Below are 14064 nucleotides of genomic sequence, written 5' to 3' on the forward strand. Positions count from 1 at the left end.
ATACTCTGTGTGTGTTGTGTGTATAGTTTATATACTCTGTGTGTGTTGTGTGCAGTTTATATACTCTGTGTGTGTTGTGTGTGCAGTTTATATGCTCTGTGTGTGTTGTGTGTGCAGTTTATATGCTCTGTGTGTGTTGTGTGCAGTTTATATACTCTGTGTGTGTTGTGTATAGTTTATATACTCTGTGTGTGTTGTGTGTGCAGTTTATATACTCTGTGTGTGTTGTGTGTGCAGTTTATATACTCTGTGTGTGTTGTGTGTGCAGTTTATATACTCTGTGTGTGTTGTTTGTGCAGTTTATATATTCCCTGGGTGTGGTCTATCCAATCATATGTACACCCACACACAGGTGCACGTGTGTGGAGCACAAAGTTTGATATCAGGCATCGGGCATCTTTTACTACTGCACCTTATTTTTAAAAACAAAATTATTATTGTTATTGAGTGTGTGCCAAGGATAGGGCACATAGGTGAAGGTTGGATCCTAACTTAGTGGAGTTGTTCCTCTCTTTCCACCTTTATGTGGGTTCCAGGGGTTGAACTCAAGTGAGCAGGCTGTGTGGCAAATGTCTTATCACTGGGTCATCCCACTGGAACATTCATCCACGTCATTTTTTTGAGATATGATCTCTCTCTCTTTCTCTCTCTCTCTCATTCTGTTTCTCTCTACAGGGTCTCACCACGTAGCCCTGGCTGGCCTGGAACTCACTCTGTAGGCCAGGCTAGGCTGGCTTTTGAACTCACAGGGGTCTGCCTGCCTCTGCCTCCCAAGTGCTGGGATTAAAAGCACGTGCTACAATGCCTGGCAAGACAGGTAGGGTCTCCTACTGACCCTGGACCTCACGGATTGGCTAGCTTGGCTGGACAGAGAGACCCCAGGGCCCTCTTTCCTCTGCCTCCTGGTGCTGGGTATCCAAACTCACGTCCTCGTGCTTGCACAGGCAACCCTTTACTCCCCGAGCACCTCCCCAGCCCTGAACCGTGTCTTTTTGGTTTATCAATCATGCAAAGGCCACATGGTACAAACTTCTGTGACCACCTGGCTCAACCACCATTAAAATTAATAATAATGACTAAGCCAGGCAGTGGTGGCCCACACCTTTGATCCCAGCACCCAGAAGGAAGAGTTAGGTATATCTCTATGAGTTCAAGGCCAGCCTGGTCTACAGAGTGAGTTCTAAGACAGCCAGGGCTACACAGAGAAACCCTGTCTCGAAAAGAAAACAAATAAACAAAGACAAATAATGACTACCTAATGTTGGCATGATTATTACTTGTGTTTTGAGATTGGGGTCAAGTAGCCTAGGCTATCCTCAAACTCCTTATGTAGTTGAGGCGGATCTTATTTTCTTCTATCAACCTATGTAGCCTAGCCCAGCCTGAAATTCACCATCCTCCTGGCTCAGCCTCCCAGGCTCTGGGAATACCAGTGCATGGCTCTGTGCTCTGTTTAAACTGAATTTCACAAGTGAGAAGACTGAGGCTTGCACAGGGATGTGACTTGCTCTTACTGCCTGGGCTGGGACCCTGACACTCTTGGTGAGGAATTAGCTGTCCATGGCATCCCAAGGAGGAGGGGCATCCCTAGGAGGAGGGGCATCCCAAGGAGGAGGGGCATCCCAAGGAGGAGGAGCAGGGCTTTACTTACCTGCACGTGTTTTTTATTGAGTGCCAGAGTCATGACCTGATCACCACACTTTGGCTGGATCAGGGACATGAGTAGCACAGGGCTGCATGTGTCCTTGGGAGGTGTGGTCACAATGGGTGCAGTGGAAGTCTGGAGCACGCCACCTGTGGGGTGGGTGGAGTGGACAGTCACTGGGCGCTCACTACGGGCTGAGGCCGAGTTCTCGGGTGGCTAACCCCTCTTCCTCATGTGGCCGATGAGACCAGTGAGGCTCAGAGAAACCAGCCTAAGCTCAAAGAACAGAGAGGGGCGAGTGATGGGAAGAGAGGAGCAACCATGCTGGGACAGGGGCACAGGGCTGGGGCTCACCGCAGCTGGAGGCCTTCAGGGAGACATCGCTGGCCAGAGGAAGCTCTACAAAGGAGGCTACAATGCTGGCATTGAGCTTGCGGGCCTCCTCTATCAGGCCTTGGGGTGTGTCTGGGAGCGGGAAGCCTTTGATGTTGTTTTCTGGAAAGATCTTGATGGAGTATTCACCTGTGGTCTGAAGGCAGAGAAGGGGAACCAGAGCCTTACCTACGGAGATTCCTGCCCTTCGCCTGTGCCATACTGTCCCTTCCCCTCATCCTCTCGGTTTCCTCTTTGCCCTCTAACCCAGCTCAGAGTTTGTATCTCCAGGGGGCTCCCTTGGCCCACCAAGCTAGGTTACGGGATTCCCTGGCCTATCAGGAAAAGCTTCTGGGAAGTGGCCTTTACTTTAACAACTTAGATGAAGGTAAGGAAGCTAGAGCAAAATAACTATGGTATGCAAGGTCTCAGGCTGGGGTGAGGGTGCAAGGCTCACCCAGATCTGCATGTTGTGATTGGTATCGATGAACCAGGAAACATACGGAGGACCCTGCAGGATGAGAACGGCGTCTCCAGATGTGCAACTCAGTTTCACTGTTACGGTCACCGTCGTCCGGGACCTGCAGCAGGCAGATAGGTTGTAAGCTTGAGTATAGGGACAGACCTGGTGTGTTGGTTTGAATGAGATGTCATCCGTAAGTCTTGAGCATCTGAATACTTGATCCCAGTTTGGGAAGGTTCAGGGAGGTGCACTTTCCTGGAGGATGTAGAACACAAGGGGTGGGCTTTGGTATGTTCTCTGCCCCGTCTGCGTGGTTCAAGATGTGAGCTCTCAGCTGTTGCTCCAGCTGCCTGATGCCTGCTACCTCCACTCTGCTGTCGTGAACTCTGACCCTCTGGAACTGTGAGCCCAAGATAAACTCTTCTACACATTGCCTTGGTCGTGGTGTTTTATCTCAGCAACAGGAAAGTTAATACACCGGAGGCTGGGATCTGATTGGGTAATACATTTGGAGGCTAGGCTCTGATTGGGTAATACATTTGGAGGCTAGGCTCTGATTGGGTAATACATTTGGAGGCTAGGATCTGATTGGGTAATACACTCAAAGGCTAGAATCTGATTGGGGAGGGCCATGCCCTGGAGGCCAGCACCCTTACCCAGCCTCAGAACCTGGCAGGATCCTCAGGATGTAGGCTTCCTTGCGGCCAGTCACACCTTCCAAGCGGCAGCCTTGGACTGGGGTCTGGGCTCGTGGTTGCCATTCAAGTGTGGCGCCCATGTCCTTGTGAGCTTCTGGCAAGCACGAGGATGGTGCCGTTGTGTCTGTGGAGACAAATATATCAGAGGGTCCTACCCCACTTTCAGACAAGGCAGTGGTGGGGACATTCAGGACAGAGCCTAAAAGGTGAGGGATGACTTACCAGCCGAGTAGCCGGCCTTCGTTTCCTCATGTGTCAGCACAGGGTTAATATGACAAGTGAACCCATGGAACATTTCAAGAGTGCAGTTGCCCCACCCCCACCCAGCACAGGTCAGGTATCTTCCTTAATTGCTTGCCATATTATTTTTTTGAGACACAGTCTCTTACTGAACCTGGCAAACAGATTTGGTTAGACTGGCTGACCAGCAAGCTCCAAGGAAGCCTTGAACTTGCTATGTTGAAGAGGATGACCTTGAATTCCTTATTCTCCTGCCTCTGCCTCCTGAGTGCTGGGATTACAGGTCTGTGCCACCATGCTCTAGGGCTCTGGGGCTTTACTTTATGCAAGTACTCTACCAACTGAGCCACATTCCCAGTCAAATGTCTGGCATTTCTCATCTGATATCTGATGTAGAAACAATCACTAACAGCAACGGGCACCATCCAGTCATGTTTGACTTTGGGCAAATCACGTGCCACCCAGGCTGGTAGTACCCGAATTAGAACTGTCTCCTCTGCAATTGAACCTGAACCCAGAAGCAGCTGAGGGGGCTGACCTTGGCCCAGCCGGAGGACGATGCTTTTGGGGTCATCCAGTGCCGCTATTGAGGCGATGCCGCCCTTGGTGGCGGCCCAGTCGAGGATCTGTTTCTTGGAGGTAAGGGATGGTAGTGGTGTCATGCTGACTCTTGGCTGCCCTTGGATGATGACCAGGCTGGAGTTCTGTGGAGACACAGAGGGCTGAGTCGCTTCCCACCATGCTGGTCAGGAACCAGTCTGGGGAGTCAGCTCAGTCTGCTGGCAGCAAAGAGGTTGCGACCTCAAATGACAAGGCTCAGAAGTCATCAGTCAGCCCAGAGCCCCAGGTATCTCTTCTAGCATAGCCGTATCTGCTCATCTCCTTCCTGCATGCAATGGCTGTACAGAGACATACACTTGTTTGTCCATCTGTCCCTGCTTTAGCTCACCAGAAGGCACTCACTGAAACCTATTACAGTGGCATCAATGTAGCAACCGTCTGTATCCCTCTGCACTCTGAAGGTACAGGAGGGAAATCTTGGTGTCCATCCACACTCAGCACTTGACACATTTCAGGCTCTGAGCCTTTGTTCACTGAGGATCTGATATGCCAGCTGCACCTTGACACCTGCCGCACAGTAGGTGCTCCCGACGCATGGGAAAGGGGAAAGGAGAGAAGGTATGAGAAATACTGACTGAGTGAATGAATGAAGACAGATGGGGGCTGTGGACCCTGGGAGCTCACCATTCAGAAACTAGAGAGACATCATTAGTTGAAATAATAGAAGGTAGAGGACATTATTTAATAAATAGCAAAACCCAAGGCTGGAGCCGGGTAGTGGTGGCTCCTGCTTTTAATCCCAGCACCTGAGAGGCAGAGGCAGACAGAACTCTGTGAGTCTGAAACCAGCCTGGTCTACAGAGCAAGTTCTGGGACAGCCAGACCTACACAGAGAAACCTTATCATGAAAAGCAAAAAGCAAACAGGGGATCTGGAAAGATGGCTCAGTGGTAAGAGCCCTTACTCTTCTCTCACATAGACCCAGGTACAACTCCCAACACCCACATGGTGGCTCACAGCCATCTGTAACTAAAGTCCTGAGAATGAAACATTTTTCTGGCCTCCCCAGGCACAAGGCACACATGTGGTACAGACACACATGCAGACAAAACACCCATATACATAAAATTAGATTAAATTTAATTTCAAAAAGAAACAAAGCCCAAGACCTCTGGCTGGCTGGGGACAGGGAGTCAGGAGAGGTCCCAAACCTTACTACCTCCCTTAGGCACCTTTGGAGTCTGTTGGGCTAAGAAAGGAAATGAAGAGGACTTCCTGGAGGAGGTGATCCAAAGGAAGCAGCTAGGACTATTGACACCAAGCTCCTTTGAGCTGAAGTAGCAGCAGCAGGAGGGCTTCAGGCTAGATATGAAGGAAGTCAGGGGAGATATAATAGAGCACATTGCCTAACTGCAGGCATTAACCTCAGTAAAACAGGGTTACAGCCGTGACTAAAGAGCATGACGTTTATCAGTCTCCTGGCTTACGGCCTGACACTGAAGGTGGGCCTCTGGCCTCTGGGTGGTGATCTGCACACAGATGATTCAAGGCTGTCACTGTGAGTGTTGGATGCAGTTAAAAAGATGCAACCAGGCTAGGCTGTAGCTGCAACCCTCCAGACAGAGCTTGCATTCCAAGTGTCATTCAGGACCCTGGCAGCTCCCCAACCCTGGGAAGCAAGTGAGGAGGGGAATGCATGGAGACCCCATGGGAAGATCTCCAGCACCCGACTTCCTCTCTCGGTGATAAGGAGAGGGGCACTCTCGGAAGGGAAGCCGGGCCCTTGCAGTTGGACTTGGGAGGGGGTTTTCCATGGTGTCTCCTCCACGCTGGTCTATGTGTCCATCTGTGAGAAGGTCTTCACCTCAACTGCCCACCTCTGCCTCCTTTGGGCCTAGCTTCTGGTCCTGTCCCTCCCCACCTCTGCCTTTCTGGTGTGCTGTGTTGCTCACAGAGAGGGACACCAGGCAGGGGCTTCCCACAGCCTGTCTGGAGTTAGGGCTCTCACACTCACGTAAGCCAAGTGCAGTGGGATTTCCGGGGCCTCGAACTGCACAAAGACACTTTTGTTCGAAACGAGGATCAGGAACACCTCCCGGGTCTCAGTGCCATTTTGCTTGAAAGCCTGAAGAGTCAGCTCCAGATGTGACAGCATCTGGGGGAAGAGTCATGAATGTAGATATATCAATCAAGTTTGCAGCCAGTGGGGCAACAATGCTTCATGTGTGGTTGACAGTCATTCCACTGGCCCTCCTTGGCTTGACCTACCCTCTCTACAGTTATCTGTCTGCAAAATAGCACCTATCCCCTCACATGCCTAGAACACGTAAGAGGGACTGGTTCAGCAATCACGACCACCAAGCCTGAGGATCCAAGTTCAATTCCCAGGACCCACCTGGTGGAAGAGTCCTGACTCCTGCAAGCTATCCACTGACCTCTACACCAACACTGTGACACATGCAAGCATACACACATGTACAAACACACTAAGTAAATAAGTACAAATTAAACAAAAAATATATAAGTTAAAGAGGAAAGAAGGCATGAATGAACGAACGAACGAACGAATGAATGAATGAATGGGCTTAGTCCCAACCAAGCAAAACAGAGGGCAAACTAAGACAGGTCTGTGCTTCATGTAACATTCAGGATTTCGAGATTCATCCTCCCTTTCCTCCTCTACCTCCTTCTCCTGGTAGGTTTTTGCTTTTTGCCCAGGCTGGCCTCGAACTCTTTATTCTTTCTACCTAGTTCAGTTTTCCCAGTGCTGGAACATCAGACACATGCCAGAACATCCGCTCAGGATGATTTCTATTGAACGCCTGCTGTAACCTGGGCCTGTAAGTATCTGGAGGCTATGTTACGTGTAGAAGCAATGAGTCCTCTTTCACCATTGTGTCTCCTTCTCTGGTTGTCCCTAGGAGGCCACTCTGATGCTGGCTCACTGGAGGCATTCACAGTTGTTCCTAGAGCTGGGGATACGGCTCAGTGGCAGATCACATGCGCGTGCCCTGGTTCCACCCACATTTACACACAAGTCGCACGGAAACAACCTAAGAAGTGGGTACCATTAAAACTCTCACAAATTAGGAAACGGAAGTGAGTTCGCTTGCTCGTGATCACATGGAATACTGGCAATGTCACAGTTCTATCAAGAAGAAAAGGAAAGATGGCCAGATCAAAACTTCTGAGCTCGTGAGATGGATGAGGGAGGGTTGGGGAATGGACAGGAGACAAAGGCGCCTGGCCCAGGTTGGTGCCTCAGAAGCCTTGTAGTGTCTCGGAGAACAAAGACAAGTGGAAATCTTCCCAGACATAGTCTCTGGCAGTTCCTGCCAGCAGCAAGCAGCCTGATAGCTGATTGCAAACTCTCTCCTCTGTCAGAAAGCAGAGCACCGGTTTAGCACAGAGACATCAGTGGAAAGTTTTAGGGTCTGGCTTCTAATCGTCTCTCTGTTGTTTTCCCTGACTGATGTCACAGAGCCAGAGACAAGCGTTTCAGCCCCTGGAAAAATCTGCTCAGAAATATTTCCGCTACTCTGTAAACGACTCTCTTAATCTCTCTTTGTGTTCGAGATTCCTCTTTACCACGACAGAGGAAAAGAGCAAATGTTCTCGCTTTGTTTTTAACATGCACCGAGTGGTTCTGTCCTGGTGGTGCTCCCTCCCTTTAGGTGTGTGTTTGTGTGTGTATGTGTGTGTCTATTTGTGTGTGTGTGGTCTGTGGATCATGTGATTGCCTGCTCCCCATGGAGGCCAGAAGAGAGCATCAGATCCCTTGAAACTGGAGTTATAGGCAGCCACGACCTGGGAATTGAACCCTCGCCTTCTGGAAGAGCAGCCAGTGCACTTAACCAATGAGCCATCTCTCCAGCCCCTTTACTTTAATACACATGTGTCTTTACTGTGCATAAGTAGAGACCAGAGTTCAAGTTCGGATATGTTTCTCTGCCATTTTCTGTTTTAGTTGTTGAGGCATGGTTTCTCACTGTCTCTGTCTTCAGACACACCAGATGAAGGCATCAGATCCCATTACAGATGGTTGTGAGCCAACATGTGGTTCCTGGGAATTGAACTCAGAACCTCTGGAAGAGCAGTCAATGCTCTTAACCACTGAGCCATCTCTACGCCCCCTAAGTTATTAAGTTATTATTCTTAGATTTATTTATTTATTATATATGAATACACTGTAGCTGTCTTCAGACACACCAGAAGAGGGCATCAGATCTCATTACAGATGGTTGTGAGCCACCATGTGGTTGCTGGGATTTGAACTCAGGACCTCTGGAAGTGCAGTCAGTGCTCTTAACCACTGAGCCATCTCTCCAGCCCTAAGTTATTATTCTTAAATAAGTATTTTCACAATAACTTATAGTATAATGAAAAGATGCATTTCAGACACGTGGAAATACTGTCTACCACTATACTACTACCAATAATAATAATAATAATGATAATAAAAAATGGTTTACAGCGTCAGGGAGCAAACACAGTCTTGCCCATGCTCAGCAAATGTCCTACCATTCAGCTATACCCCAGCCCACATGTTTACTAATGGGTTTAAATTTTGATTTCATAAGTATCTTGTGTTACTAATCTTAAAAATTATGCATTTTAAGGATAACCTGGTCTACATAGTGAGTTCGTGAGTTCTGGGATAGCCAGGGCTACATTCATCCAAAAACAAAACAAAACCAAAGACTGTCTCTCTCCAAAAATATATTAAAATTACATATATATATATATATATATATATATATTGATATATATATATTGATATATATTGTGTGTGTATACACACATACATACATAAATACATACATACACACATACATACATAAATACATACATACATACATGTTTTACATCAAAATGCTGAAGGGAATGGAGAGATGACTCAACAGTTTAGAGGTTTTATGGCTTTTCCTGAGAACATGAGTTTGGACCCCAATACCCACATCAGGCAGCTCACAACTGCCTGTAACTGACTCCATCCAGCTCCAGGGAATCCAACACCTCTGGCCTCTGTGGGTACCGGAGCTCACGTGCAGGTACCCACATACAGATATATACATAGTACATATACTTTTTTTTTTTGAAACAGGGTCTCACTATGTAGCTCTGGCTGGTATGGACAGAAGACTAGGCCAGCCTTGAACTCAAAGAGATTTACCTGCCTCTGCCTGCCAAATATACATAAATGAAAAGGAAGACAGACAGACAGGCAGACAGACAGACATACATTAGAGGAAAGCACGTGGTCTACCCTGGTGTCGGGCCCAGTCTGCTCACCCTGATTGCTGTGTACCATTAGCTTGAAGAACACAGGTTGCTTACACAGCTATGTGTCTATATTTACTTAGAGACAGTGTCTCTCCCTGAACTTGAAGCTTGTCATTTCAGTTAGACTACACACTTCAAATCGGTGGGTTTTACCTCAGTAAAGCAAGTGTATGCCTGTAATGTGTTATGGTTCAGTGGAATTCATGCTACGCTCTGTGCTGATCACACAGTTGTGTTGACTGACCAAAGCAGGCGCGGGGATTTCCCAGCCTCACACAAAGAGAGTGTGGAGTCAATAGTAAAGGACACACAGGCCAGTGCTTGCTTGAGTGGAGCACACAGCACTTGGCCACCCAGTAGCAGATCCTTTTCTGTGCCCCTCTAACCCAGACTGCCACCAGCTCCACCCATGCGCCTCTGGAAGACTTCAAGACACATATATAGCAAATAGATGGTATCAATCATTTGGCAGACTATACCAAGGGACATGCGCAGACAGGGAGACAATGCTGTTCTACCCTGGGAGAACACCCATGGGCTGCAGCAGCTGGAACTATGAGCAGGAGGAAAGTACCCTGGACATGAACCCTGCAGCTACTTGACCATAGCTCCTATCCCTTGGTGCTTCCCTTTACTCATCTGTGAAATGGGAGCAGGAAGGGGCTGGAAGCCAAGATCAGGAGGGGCCCTGGATAGAGGAAGTGAAGAAAATGAACTGGAGGTCAGGTCACAGTCATGTCATGTGGGACCACGGGTCAGGAGGCTGGGGCTTCAGGATGCTTGTGAGGTCAGGTCAGGTCAAGTCACAGTCATGTCGTGTGGGACCACGGGTCAGGAGGCTGGGGCTTCGGGATGCTTGTGACAAGTTTCAGCAATTCTTCCCAATTCATAAAGCAAACACCCACTCCATTGTCACCAGGGTCTTCTGTACAGAGGAGGGGACTGAGAGAAACTGAGGCCGTAGAGTGAGCAGTGTGAAACATGGGGAGGCTGGAAGGCAGTGCTCTTGGGGGTTCTGTGCTCCTAGAGCTAGCTGGTGACTCCCAGTTACCAGAAACACTCAGCCAGGGTCTCCACAGTCAACACTTCCCTTCCCCTCCATCCTGACTCACCATGCTAGCCATCTGCACGCACGCTGATTTCCCTCTTTCGTCCCCTGAGAGGTAAAGGAAAGGTCTGTCTGCCCACAGTCTGGGCTGCCCATCTTCAGGATGGGCTCCTGGGCATCTGGAAGCCCAGCAAGGATGACGTATATGCCAGTTCCTTGTCCTCAGGCCTGCCAGCACGGGCCTGCCCAACTCCCTCCCTGAGTGGGTGGGTAGGAGACCAGTTGCTATTTTTGTCCCAGCTGTCCCTCAGATGCCATTGTTAGCCCAGTGGTTGGTGTCGGGAAAGGGGGATTTCGGTGAAGAGGCCCTGAGTATTAGTAGCCACTAATAGAAAACTATTTCCAGCAATTCTTCTAGGAGTGGAGCCTTGGGTCTGCCTGCAGCCCCCACCCTCCCAGGGCCAGCGCAGAGGAGGCCCAGGTCTGCCTCAGCAGACTGCGACAGTGCACACAGGAAGAGTGTCAGGGAAAACAGTTCAGAGCCAGACAGACCTGAATTAAACGTGGCTCTGTGACTCTAGATGTTTGGTCTTCCTCTCTGGGCCTCGGTTCCCTGTCCTGGAGCAGGAGCTAGACAATCTACCTGCTTATGTATGTGTGAAGATGCAGGGATCTGGCCTCATAGCTGGTCGTCCTATACCCAGCTCGGCCCCTCTGGGTTCACTGGTAGGTTCTAACACAGACGGGATTCTTTATTTGTATTTTAAGAGATGGGACTTTGCCCTGCACTCAAGTGATTCTTCTGCCTCAACTTCCAAAGGAACTGGGAAACAGGAATGTGACACTGCAGTTGGCCCCAATTTTATTATTATTATTATTTATGGCTTTTTGAGACAGGGTTTCTCTGCATAGCAAAGGGATGTGCCACCACCTTATTTTGAGAGAAGATCTCATTTTGTGCAGGTCTGGCCTCAAACTTAATATCTTCAGTCTTTGAATATTGGGGTCACAGGTATGTGCCATCATGACTGACTGACTCCTGAGTGAAATATTTTCAGTGTGTGTGTGTGTGTGTGTGTGTGTGTGTGTGTGTGTGGTGCATGTGTGTGCAGGTGACAGAATAGGGAGTCAGATCCCTGGCTCACAGCTACCTAACATGGGTGCTGGGACTCAAACTGGGATCCTTACAAAAGCAGGATGTGCTTTCGAGGGCTAATCCATCTCTCCAACCCTAGTCTGATTTTTTTTTTCCTTTTTTGAGATAAGGTTTCACGTATAGCTATGGCTGGCCTGGAATTTGCTGTGTAGACCTTGCGGGCCGCAAGTTTCTGCTTCCCAATTGCCGGGGCTGTGGAGATGTACTACCATGTCCAGTCTGAAAATATTTTTTAAGAGATTGTGTTTGAGTTGCATACAGTGGCACATGCCTGTAAGCCTGGCACTCAGAAGACACAATAGCCCCTGCAAGTTCAATGACACAGATTAACAGACTGGATAAAAGACAAGAACTAGCTATATGCTGTCTCTGAGATGCATACTTAGCCAACAAAGATATCCAAAAACTTCATATCCAAGCATGGAAAGCAAACTGCCAAGCAAATGGAAGTTCATTGCTATGCCAGACAAAGTCAACTTCAAACCAGAACTGGTTAGAAGAGATTAAAAGGGACTCCACCTTTTGTTGTTGCTGTGTTGTCATTGTTTGCCTGTTTATCTTTGAGACAGGGTCTAACTATGTAGCTCTGTTTGTCCTGGAACTGACTCTGCAGACCAGGCTCTACCTGTACTCAGAGATCTACCTACCTCTGCCTCTTGAGTGCTGGGATTAAAGATGTGGGTCATCATGCAGGCTGGGACAGGATAGATTAATAAAAGAAACAATTCAAGAAGATGCAACAATTGTATGCTTCTATGCACCGAACACTGGAGCCTCCAATTGCATGAAACAAACACTCCAAGATACAAAGACCAATCAGGTCCTGATACAATAACAGCAGGAGACTTCAATCCTTCACTCTGGTATACAGCAGGTCTTCCAGACTAAAAGCTAGCAAAGAAACTCCAGAGCCAAGAACAGTGTGGAAAAACGAGGCTTACAGAAACGGACAGAACACTCACCCAGTGGGTAGGGAACACACGTGTTCTTCAGCAGTGATTCTCAGAAACTTCTTCAAGATTGGTCTTAGTGTACAAGCCAAGACTCAACAAGTATGAGAGAGACAGAGAGAGAGAGAGAGAGAGAGAGAGAGAGAGAGAGAGAGAGAGAGAATCCTATTTAGCAGTTATTTATTTAACTCAGCTTAGAAGCCATCAAGAAGAGAAACTGCCAAAACAATTTACTTGTAAGATAATTGTAAGGAGTTTTGCTTCTTGCTGTAAATGTGGTAGGTTTGTTCTGTTTTGAAAGGTTATTGGTATTTCTTTTCTTGCTTCCATACAAGGTTTAGGGCTTGCTGATTTGCCGGGTTGGGCATTGTGGTTTCTTTCCCAGGCCAGTGTGTTTAGTCAGGCTTTTTCCCTGTAAAGTATTCCACTGACAACTCCCTGCAGAGCTGGTTACTTATCATAACTTACCTTCATTTGTGTCTGTCTCAAGGCACCTTTATTTCTTCATCAGTTTTGGAAGAAAATTTTGCGGGTATAGTGTTCCTGATTCACAGCTGTTTACTTTGAGGACTTAAAAGATTTCATTTCATTTTCTTCTCGATTTATGGTTCCTTTTCCCCCATCTACTACCTGTCTATGTGTCCATGAATCCAATAAATATGTACTCTCAGGGGAACTCAGTGCTAAAGCTGGGGAGATGATGAGAGTCCCTGCCCAGCCCCCTGACCCTCCTACTCCGGTTCCCTACCCTGCTCATCACCTGCAAGGCATGGGACAAGAACACAAAACCAGCTCCAGTCCCAGGACCCCTTGGTCTCTTCAGCCTGCTTCTGATAGCAAAGTGAGGGTGCTCATGTGTCCAGATGGGAGAAACCCAGCCCAGAATCCTCTGGGCTGCCTCCCCAGAGCCAGCTCTGCTATTCTTCAGGTAGAGAAGAACTCACATCAGCCCAGCAAGGTTCTGTTTTGGAGGCTATACTATGAGCCACTGCCCTGTAGCCTGCAGAACAGGCTCAGAGATGACTGAGCAAGATACTCAGGGGTCCTGGGTTCCCTGAGCAAACACTGTGGTGTAAGAGGAGGCTTTCAGGTTCATTCCACCAGCACTGCAGGTTTCCCACTATGGAGCAGAGGTGCCACAGGAAATGGGTGACAGAGAGGCAGTTCAGTGTGGTACTACTTCTAAGGGCTATCCTACCTCCCCCAGCCCCTCATGGTCTCCCATGATAGCCTTGGGGAGACCAGTGGAGGTTCCCCTGGCTCCCTTTCTGCCTCAGCAACACTGCCTGACCCCTCTGGCTAGGCATGAGTCAGAGCCTGGCTGGCTCCTATCTTGAGGAAGGAGCTCCCTGAGTTTGCCCCGGGTGGGGGTGGGGGGTGCAGATCAGCAGCCAACCAAGCTTGGCTGCCTAGGTCTGGGACAGCAGAACAGTGAAGTCAGCCTGATGGGAATCGCTGAGGCACCAGGCCTGTTCCTGTCTTGGAGGTCAGGATGTGACCCTAGGCCCCTCCCGGAATCCAGGCTCCGGCCTGTCCTTTGGGGACCCAGTGAGATAACCCCTGCTCAGCAGCCCCTGATTTGTCTACAGACTTTGTCAACACACACACACACACACACACACACACACACACACACACACACACACAC

At 48.7% G+C, this 14064-nt stretch overlaps 1 protein-coding gene across 1 annotated transcript in view; it reads right to left on the reverse strand.

Moving 5' to 3' along the window:
* The window catches only part of Eng (endoglin), a 35164-nt gene that overhangs the window by 6175 nt on the left and 14925 nt on the right, over positions 1-14064 (reverse strand). The window contains exons 3-8 of the mRNA XM_028757112.1: positions 5994-6134; positions 3957-4122; positions 3137-3302; positions 2475-2598; positions 2000-2174; positions 1652-1794 (exon numbers count right to left, since the gene is read on the reverse strand). Of these exons, the coding sequence (XP_028612945.1) occupies positions 1652-1794; positions 2000-2174; positions 2475-2598; positions 3137-3302; positions 3957-4122; positions 5994-6134 (915 nt within the window). The remainder of the gene's footprint in view (positions 1-1651; positions 1795-1999; positions 2175-2474; positions 2599-3136; positions 3303-3956; positions 4123-5993; positions 6135-14064) is intronic.

This window comes from Grammomys surdaster, unplaced genomic scaffold (assembly GCF_004785775.1).
Source record: "Grammomys surdaster isolate TR1022 unplaced genomic scaffold, NIH_TR_1.0 126133, whole genome shotgun sequence".
Lineage (NCBI taxonomy): Eukaryota > Metazoa > Chordata > Mammalia > Rodentia > Muridae > Grammomys > Grammomys surdaster.